Source organism: Chenopodium quinoa, unplaced genomic scaffold (genome assembly GCF_001683475.1).
Source record: "Chenopodium quinoa cultivar QQ74 unplaced genomic scaffold, ASM168347v1, whole genome shotgun sequence".
Classification (NCBI taxonomy): Eukaryota; Viridiplantae; Streptophyta; class Magnoliopsida; order Caryophyllales; family Amaranthaceae; genus Chenopodium; species Chenopodium quinoa.
In genome coordinates this window covers 5325982-5336282 of record NW_018745684.1, presented here as the reverse complement: position 1 = coordinate 5336282, position 10301 = coordinate 5325982, and the positions used below count along the sequence as shown (strand labels likewise).

The 10301-nt window shown below is 35.3% G+C and overlaps 3 protein-coding genes across 3 annotated transcripts; 1 reads left to right on the top strand and 2 right to left on the bottom strand.

Annotated features, from left to right (window-relative positions):
- Positions 1-1956: 1956 nt before the first annotated feature.
- On the bottom strand, positions 1957-2664 carry LOC110717982. The gene has a single exon (XM_021896784.1). It carries the CDS (start codon positions 2662-2664, stop codon positions 1957-1959), a length of 708 nt encoding a protein of 235 aa, XP_021752476.1.
- Positions 2319-10244, top strand: LOC110718095. The gene is made up of 4 exons (XM_021896896.1): positions 2319-3195; positions 3269-3355; positions 9268-9405; positions 10039-10244. The coding sequence occupies exons 2-4, from the start codon at positions 3314-3316 to the stop codon at positions 10222-10224; spliced, it is 366 nt and encodes a 121-aa protein (XP_021752588.1). The 5' UTR covers positions 2319-3195; positions 3269-3313; the 3' UTR covers positions 10225-10244.
- On the bottom strand, positions 4574-5702 carry LOC110718093 (acidic endochitinase SE2-like). The gene has a single exon (XM_021896894.1). It carries the CDS (start codon positions 5691-5693, stop codon positions 4758-4760), a length of 936 nt encoding a protein of 311 aa, XP_021752586.1. The 5' UTR covers positions 5694-5702; the 3' UTR covers positions 4574-4757.
- Positions 10245-10301: the final 57 nt, after the last annotated feature.

Genomic DNA, 10301 nt, shown 5'->3' with positions numbered 1-10301 from the left:
TAAAGTCTAAACTAGCTTTTGGGCTCGTTCTACACACAGGTTGTGTATAAGTTATTATTTATTTACTAAAAACATTCATATTAAAATTCTTTAATTGCATGATAGTTATATAATACCTTGTATCAAATAATTGAAGAACAATCCCTTGTCATAATTTTACATTTGTAAATCAATATATGACAAAGTTTTTCTTCACCAATTTATTTTTCTTGCACCCTTAATATCTTGAAATTATTTTTTATTACATGCAAGCAATTTCGTATAATGAAATTAGTTCCTAAGTTCTTACACCAAATATCTCTTTTTTTTTTTCTTATCATTCATATCTTTCTTATTTGCCGCTTTATTTCATCTCATTTTCAATCATGATATTCATCGTTGCAACAATATTAGAGATATATATATATGTCTATCAATATATATTTATTTATTTTTTTGGTTTGGGGATATGAAAGAAATTTATATTAGGAGAAGATGTTAAGGATCAATGAATAAATGGCAAATTTAGTTAAAATAAAATTGAAAGACGGAGAGAGTGAAAGATGAAGAGGAAGAGGCCGGATAACATTAAGAGAATTCAATTTATTGTATTAAAGTGAAGGTCATAGAAATTAAAAGTTAAGAAAAGAAAAAAATTGTAAAGAAAGTTAAAAGGAGAGGGGTACATGTGGCGGATTGGTTTATATTTTGGTTAAAAACAAAGGTGTATATGTGCAGTGGCGGATTGATTTGTATGTTGGTTTAAAAGAGAGGTGTACATGTGGCGGATTGGTTTGTGTTTTTAAATACTAAGTATATATTTGTCAAAAACTCAAAATTAATGTTACTTTTGTAACGTTCATAAAAAAAAAATTAAAACTTTATTTAAAAAATTGCCACATATTGACACGTGTTGTTTGATATTCATCTAAAGTATCGGTTTATTAATTTTTTAAAACATTTAATAGTGTTTATTTAATTATTGATTTTTTATAAAGACATTCAATAGTCTTTAATGTTGTATATGTATTATTAGAAGTTGGATAAAATAGTCTTTAATGTTGTAGATGTAACTATTGATTGATTTGTTCATATGATTAAACATTTAACGGTCTTTAATGATGATTATTAAAAACATTTAATAGTGTTTTCCAAATTTATAATAATTTGTTTGAATATGATATCTTCTGTGATTCTAATTAAATGATAGTTGACAAAACATTAAATACTTTACCGTTATTAATTTTTCTCTTAAGAGTATATATTTCGTGACACACAGGGCTTGAATAGTGCCATATTGTTAAGAGCTGCATTTGGTCGAAGGCAAATTAAAAGGTTTGTTTAAAGTAATAATACCTTTACATTAAAATATACAGTGTTTAGTTTGTTAATTTTATAAATTTTTAATTTGTATAGCAATGGCTTTAAAAAGTCTAGCATACTTGGTAGCTTTGTTGTTATTTCTAATTAATCATGGAGCAAAAAGTTTGGCTAGAGAAGAGCTTGATTATGAAAAACAATTTAAACTACTCCAGAAAACTAGCGTTAAAACAATTAAGGTATGTTATTATTTATTATTCTTGATCTTTATAGAATGTATTATGAATTATATGCTCACCTTAGGGATTTTTTTTTAAAGATTCATATTTATTACAAATCGGTTTGACCTTTGGCACAACTTTATTATTACGCGATTTTGATTGAAAAAATATATCTTTGAAATTTTTATAATACTAGGCTACGTACAATAGCAACGGTCGATACTGGATTGGATCCAACTCTGTTTAATGGGCATGGATTCTGATCTATGAATTTTTTTATTTTTTTTTTACGGGAAGCAGAGTCAAATTTTATTAATCACTCAAAGGGCTTAAATCAGCCATTACAAGCTCAGAAATACTATGTGGAACTTCTTCCAACCAAACTCTAAGGCTATCAAAGGAAGGTGCCATTTTTGCTAATTCATGAGCTACATGATTACCACTTCTTTTCACAAAAGAAAACGAACAAAGCTGGCAACCCTTGGCAATCTGAGCCAAATTCAGTTGGAGGAGCATTTCCTTTGGAGACATGACTATGGAGTTTAAGGCAATCGGTCTCCACACATACTCTTCGAAACCCAGACTCCAAAGCAATACTCAGCGCATGTCTCATTGCGAGAGCTTCAGCAATATCAGCCCCAAACTTTCCTTCCACTCGCAAACAAGTAGCAGCCACCACCTCACCCACTGCATCACGCATAACCCCTCCTAAACCCACATAGCTCGAGTTGGGAATAGAAGCATCTGAATTAATTTTAATCACCCCCTGCACCGGCACTCTCCACCAGCATTCCAGATTTGTATGAACAGCAGCCATGGCATGAGGGTCTTGGGCAGTAGCGAAGTCACCAACCAAACCAACAGCTTTACGAATAACTTCACTAACATCCTTCTTCCAGCCTTCAAAAATCCATGCATTCCTTCGAAGCCAAATCCCCCATAATAAACTCCAAAAAACATCCCACCACATCGAGTCTTTGTGACTCTTTCGCACAGACACACACCATTCACCAAAAGTATCCCCATCAAAATTCTCCACCTCCAAGCGCAGCGGGGAAAGATACCAAAGAAGTTTAGCATCTTTACATGACACGGGCATATGCAACACACTCTCGACCTCAGGACAAATCGGGTCAACAGACATACCTCTTATCACCAAAGTCTGTTGAGCAGCAACCGCCCCTTTAATAGCACGCCACGCTCTGCCCTGCCTATTCCTTCCTCATGTCCTGCCTATCTCTCCCCTCTCATGAAAAAAAAAACATATGATGGCTTCTGAACTTAGGGAGCATATTATCAAAATGGAAGTTGAAAAAAAGGAGGATGAGTTGATTTTTCAAAAACTGTACACCCTCCTCCTTCCTAGTACAAACTACCAAGTGGTTCAATTAAGATTTTTTGAGCTAGCGGATGATTTGGAGAAAGTCAATTCTATCAATTGGTCTCAAGTTGTACTTAACATCTACACAAGGCTTTGACCGACTCCAAATCCTCTTTGAGTGAGAATGGTAAAAATCACCGTGTCTTCAATGGTTGTTCCCCCATTTTGGACGTTGTTTTTGAGAGGATTTCATGCATTCGTCCTACTGAACAAAGTCAATACAGTCTTCCCCTTAAGAAGTACTTTACTAGAAGGATCGATGTTTGGAATCTGAAACATTTGACTGCTGATAAAGTAAGTAGGAATTTGAATATTTTGAGGTATTAATTGACTACTTATGAGGTATTAACTCTCTTCTTTTTTCCAGATATTATCCTGCGACGTATGTCAACCTCCTCCCGCTCATCCTTTGATGCCACCTCGTGTGGAGATGCCATCACCGGTGGAGAATGAGGTAACTTCAGGATATCAAGGGTGAAATGATTGCTGTTAGCCTGACGTATTACTATGGTGAAGTTTTTTATCGCATTCTCTAATACCATTAAAAAAAAAAATTAAATAAAATTTTATTTTCTGATTGTTTGCTATTCTTGCACCTTATGATGTCAATTGTTTAACATCGCACCTTCACTTAAAATAATTGTCGAAAAACGTTCGAGCTGATTTTGATTCTCTCAGCAAGAACAGGGCATGGGAAGGATAAGTATTAAGTAGTTGCATTTATCTGTAGAGAATTGCCAAGGAACATTCTTCCCTGGGTTTAATTCATAGCTTTTCACTGTGACTGCTGAAGGTTACAGCACTGCTGTTAAGTTTGGGAAGTGTGGTAACTGGTTACGGCCTCAGCTACATTGCTGAGAGGGACACGCCATACCTCAAAACCATGAAGTCGTTGAAGAAAAGATTATACTGTAGTCAGTTGATGTGATAATGTATGGGGAAAAGAGAGGAATATCATGTTTGATTATTGCCATGATCTAGGCACTCTTAAACATCTTGTTCTTGCATAAATCCTTTGCACTAAAATGAGCCCCAATTCCTCATCATGAGAAACACTTTTGTTTCTCATAATGTCATTTTGGAAAATAATGTGATGTTTTTCACTTGTGGGGACCGCCTATGTGTAATGAGTGTAACTCTCAGATCTTGACACATACCTCATGAGAAACAAAACCTGTTTTTCACAATGAGAAACAAGGAATTTCCCCACTAAAGTAGTTAATTGCTTTTAGAGTGAAGCAAGTTTCATTCTTATGTTGTAGGCCATATTGGAATTAAATGTAAGGTTTCATATTTGAGGTTGGTTATTTGAGATTTGTAGCTTAGCGTTGTCTAAGGATGATTAGATATGCTTTAGAAAGGGCTGATTGGTTGATCTTTAAAATCGCAAGATTTTTTTGTTCCTTATTACAACCATAACGACATAACCTCAGTTAGTGTATAGTATAATAGTAGTAATGTAGTACCACACATCCGATGTGCTACCAAAAATATGAAACTGGACTTGTTTGGTAAATCCTAGAGATCAACTTGTAGCTACTCCTATAAGATGTTTTTCAATGTTTGTCTTAAGAGATTACTACTATTTGAGTGGATTTAGTATGGTGGTACTACCTTATTAGGAGGGTTCTAATGAACCAATACCAGCTCTGAGTCGGACTTTTTACAGTGATACAATGGACTGATTGTCTCTGCAAAGTAGTAAAAAACAACTCAAATAGAACAACTAAATACGCCATGTATGAGTATTACAAGTTTCTGTGGTGTATAAAATCTAAGATGGTTGCATGAGGTACTTATAATCTTCTTTATTTTTGATATTATCTAGAACATGGGAACAATAATAGTGGTTCAACTTAAACACTGCTTTTAATAGCATTGCTGTATGTATTGTCTTTATCATATGCTTTAGACCATAACATGACTCCTCCATATTTAGAGGAACCCTTGATAGCGGGTAGGACTTGAGATGTAAGAGCGTCTGCTGGAATAAAACCGCTGTTGGCAGCATCAGTGGACGCTGGTAGTCCGAGGAAGACCTGGCTAGCTTGAACTGATGTCCATTGGTTCCACGCATTTACGAGATTATCAATGTTGTTATCATATTGACAAGGGGGGTTGTTGTAGAACTGAACCCACACAGAGTCGAAAAGGCCTGTGTTTATGGCAGTGCTTAAGCTGGCATCTGGGAAGGGACATTGAGGAGCTGCTGATAAGATAACTTTATTCTGGGCATTGCTATGAGCTGATAAAGCTTTAGCTAGATCATCCCAGTATCTGTTGTCACCAGATTCGATATCGAAATCAATACCATCCAGAACCGCATCTCCTAAGGGTCTAGAGTTAGATTGCCCCCCTAGATAATTGTTCCAGAGATAATCGGCAATCTGGTTTGCATCATCGGTTGAGGACAGTGAATAGCTTCCAGCCCCACCACCTATGGAAAGGAGCACCTTGATGTTTGCCTGTTGGCATGCTTTGATGTCATTGCTTAGACTGTTACAATTTGTTGCAGGGTCACAATGCCCAGCTAGGTTCAGCACCGGGGTTTGCCCATTCCCAAAGGTGGCTAGGAAAGCTAGGATCACAGTACCATAGTTTCCGGAGCTACAAGTGTCAGCGAGACTTCCTTCATTGCCATCTTGGCCCCAATATATGGCTATTTGGGCGCCATGAGAGGACTTGAATGACGCAAAGATTAAGAGAGAAATTAGGAACAAAACTGATGCTATTCTGGCTGCCATGTCTGTTTTAGATATATGCAGGCAGTGTTTAGGTTGTGAGTTTAGCATTCGATAAGTAGCGATTTATATACATGTTGGAGTCAATGGGGTCAATGCAAGAAATTTATGGGCTTTGAAGTTCATGTCACAAAAGAAGCAAGTCGGTGGAAATTTTCTTAAGACTTAAGAGTATGCTTGGAAAGTCTAAGTCAAGCTATAAAGTCTGTATGGTATTGCTCTATTTGCCTAACTGGTTGGACTAGATGCAAAGTGTCCTAAATTGACAAGGAAATTGTTGATCGATTCAAGTAAGAGCATTATTTATGACACTTCTTACCCTGTTAGTTGTCTAATTGCAAGACAATTAGCCAGGTTTTTTACTAATGAGACTTCTGTGTTAACATATGCTATTCAATTTCTGAGCATTATTTATGACACTTCTTACCCTGTTAGTTGCCTAAAAGAGTAATATACCGCTCTGTCCTTTCTAAACCGCGTTCTATATTGATCTGAGTCATTTTTTTTTTCTGTATATTGCCATTCTGTTTGAGAACTTTTTTGCATCTAAATTACTTACCTTTCTCTTCTCTGTATTGATCTTACTCATTTTTGCTTTCATTCGTAAGTATCCAGTTCAAACCTTAAGAAGTTCGAATCAGTACTTTTTTTTAGTTTAATATACGTTTCTGGGACCGGTAGATTGAAAATTGAGCTATTTTGATTTACTGCAAAAAATTTCGTCACAGAATAATGCAATTTTGCTCACTTGCATATATGCATTGCCCTGCTATACTTTCAGCTATTCATTTTTGTTCACTTGTATATGCATATGCTTTTTCTACGATCTTTAGTTCCCAGCTGCCAATATGACTATTGGTCTATTGGTGCTTGGATTCACACTTTCTTCAAATTATGGGGCAAGAAAAAACTTGAGAAATTTCAGAAGTGGGGTTGGGGGAGGCATCTTCTTGGAAATATACTCGTGAATTGGCAACATCTTTTTTTTCATATTTTGAGGCCCACAAATAGTAACCATAGAAACGTAAGTGTATACTCGGATTTATCTAAACTAATTTTTGTGAACATTATTGTAACTTACTCCGTATTTTGTTTGTTTTAATTTTTCCTAAACCTATCTTGTTTTTTTTCGATGAATTTGTTTGCCTATTATATACTTTCTCTGTTTCTTAATGTACTTGCAACACTTCTCTTTTCACGTTTGACAATGTACTATTTCAATCGTTAATATTTTTAATTACCAATGTGTAAAAATTATAAAAATTTGATATATATTATGAAAGTATAAATCGAAACGAGTAAAACAAGATCCTACATAACTATATTTTTCCTAACCTATAAATCACCAAAACTAGTCAAAGTGAGATATTTGAATAGTGTAAAAGTCAAACTTTTGCCAAATTGGTCACAGCTTTGAAAAGGTACGGATTTATTCAATCATACTCTGATTATTCACTCTTCACATATACTAAGGGTGCCGTACAATTGAATGTGTTAATTTATGTCGATGATTTGGTAATTTCTGGGAATAATTCTGCAACAATAAAGGCCTTTAAGATTATCTCGGTTCCTGTTTTCACATGAAAGATCTTGGTGCTTTGAAATTTTTTCTTGGTATTGAGGTTGCCCGTAGCTCTAAAGGTCTATTTCTTTCACAACGGAAATATGCTCTGGATATTGTCACTGAGGCCGGCTTGTTGGGTAGTAAACTTGCTCTTTCTCCTATAGAGCAAAATCATCAGCTTGGGCGTGCAACCTGGGAAGTCTTATCTGATCCTGAGTCTTATCGTCGCTTGGTAGGACGACTTATATATTTGGCAGTTACACGCCCTGATTTGGCATATGCGGTACATATACTATCCCAATTCATGAATGAGCCTCGACAGGAACACTGGGACGGTGCATTACGAGTGGTAAGGTACTTGAAAGGTACTCCGGGGCAAGGTATATTACTTCGCTCGGATAGTGACCTTGGGCAACCTATCCTCTTACTCGGCGCTCTATCGCAGGTTGGTTGGTATTTTTGGGCCAATCTCCCATTTTGTGGAAGACTAAGAAACAACCCACGTTCTCTAAATCATACTCAGAAGCAGAGTATCGTTCTATGGCGGCAATCACATGTGAATTAAAGTGGTTGAAAGGCTTATTATTAAGTTTGGGTGTGCATCACTCAAAGGCTATACCCCTTTATTGTGATAGTCAATCTGTGTTGCATATTGCAAATAATCCGGTTTTTCATGAATGTACGAAGCACATTGAGATCGATTGTCATTTTGTGACGTGCCTACTACGGATCAATTGGCTGATGTTTTTACGAAGGCTTTAGGTGTCCAACAATTTGACTATTTGCTTAGCAAGTTGGGCATTCTTGACTTACATGCTCCAAATTGAGGGGGGGGTGTTACGATAATTTTGGGAATATTGTGAGAATACATACTTGATATATTTGCTATTATCTTAGTTAGGCATATTTCTATCTTTTCCTTCTACTGGAAGTTAAATACGGGTGTGGGCCGCGCCTGTCACGGGAGAGTGCAAGTCCACCACTTTACAAGACCAAGGAGGTTCCACCTCAAAACCATATGGCAATGAGGGGAGTAGCCCCTTAGTATTATATAGTGATGGTAACTCTTGAATTCTTTCAATGTGGGATTCCATTACCACTACACTCCCCCTTTAGTCTTTTTAGTGTGGGACAAGAGAATGCTCACATGTGGGTTGTTCATGGGCTCAACACTCCCCCTCACATGTGAGCTGTTCATAATTTTTGGCCCAGTATACTTTAGCCATTAAGGCCCCAATTGTGAGATCGGGGCCAGTGCCAGAGATCGTGGCCCTGGCCCTGGCCCCGATCAAAGCTTGTTCTCATTCACTCTATGCAACCATATATTTATACAAGCTGTAGGTCAATAATCAATTCCCTAAACTTACGGCCAGTAGAAGGAAAAGATAGAAATATGCCTAACTAAGATAATAGCAAATATATCAAGTATATATTCTCACAATATTCCCAAAATTATCGTAACAGTTTGAAATGTGGATGCAATATCAATCTCCTCATACACAGTGCTAAATATTCCGCTTGAAAAGAACGGTTGAAGAGATTTGAATCCCTATCCTTCTTGGAAAACTTAAAACCCAAGATTGGTTTTATTATTCTATTACTTAAAATGAGATAATAACATGCTATACCATTAACTTAAATAAGGAATACGTACTCATTATCAAAATAAATACTCTATTTTGACTAACACATTTGCCAACATGAAATTTTGATTTATAATTTATGTAATCATCAACAAGTATTAATTATAATAACTTGATACTTGGAAATTATACATTGAGGCAATTTTAACAGGCATCTACTACGTGACTATATCTAATCTTATAATGCACGAATGGTGGTTAAAGTGATGTGTATGAATAGTGTAAAATTCAAATCAAAGCATTTAAAATGGAGGGAGTGTCATGCAATGTGTTTTACACTAGTACCTCACTAATAAGCATATATATATGCATGCAAAAAATGCATTGTAACAAAATAACAAACTATGAATGATGCATTATTGTACATTTGCACTTAGAATACCATGATATAATTACATTATGTTTGTTATTTTTATAGGCTGGTCAATCACATTGTTTCAATATGGTATGTCCTGGATTTGTTAATGTTAACCATGAATTTCCTGTTCACGTCGTGCTTGAACCAATGTCAAAAAGAGGAGGCGTCGTACGTACACGGTACTTCAGTATATTTAAGGTAAATACTGAACCTTTTTTTTTTTTTTTAGTTATGCATCTATAATCTATTAAGTTCATTTTTTTCTATACTTGTTGATTTTTAAATACTCCCCATTCATTTTATATCTAGACGGTTAGTGTAAATATGGAATTTTAGAAGTTAAGAAAAATGTGAGTGTATAAGACAAAGTATGATTAGGTATAAAAACAAAAGTGTATAAATAGGTAATAAAGTAAAAAGGGTATGTTAATATTTGTAATTAATTATGTGAGGCTTAAGGTATAAGATGGCAAACGAGGTTAGTCATTAATAGAATAATTCAAAGTGAGTAAAGCAAAAGAAGGAAAAAAAAAAAAAAAAGCGGCCTAAAACAAATAGAACATGATGAGTAGAAGTGTAGAACAAAAGAAAAAAAACAAAACAGCGGCCTAAAATAGAACATGATGACTTGATGAGTAGTGTAGAACAAATACACAAAAAAAAAAAAAAAAAAAAAAAAAAAAAAAAAAAAAAAAAACGGATGAAATAGTTAACTATTGAAGTTCGTCCTTTTTAGAAAATTATATAATTTGAACGTAATCTTTATATCTTGCATACATGGTCAATTATGGACTAATAACATGTACTTGGTATGTATGTGTGACTACAAAGGATCCGAAAGATGGAAATTGGTGGCTTATAACAGGGTATATGAAAACCGTACAAGGGTTTTTGGCTGGGAAAGATATTGAATGGATTGGCAAATTCAGCAACATTTGTTTCATTTGGTGGAGAAGCATATCGCCCCGTCGATCAACCTTTACCACCTATGGGAAATGGTTACAGAGGTATCGCTGATTTATTATATGCCGCTCTTATTCATGAAATTACAGTATTGGATGAAAATTTTAAGGAAGATTATGACCCCTAAGAAA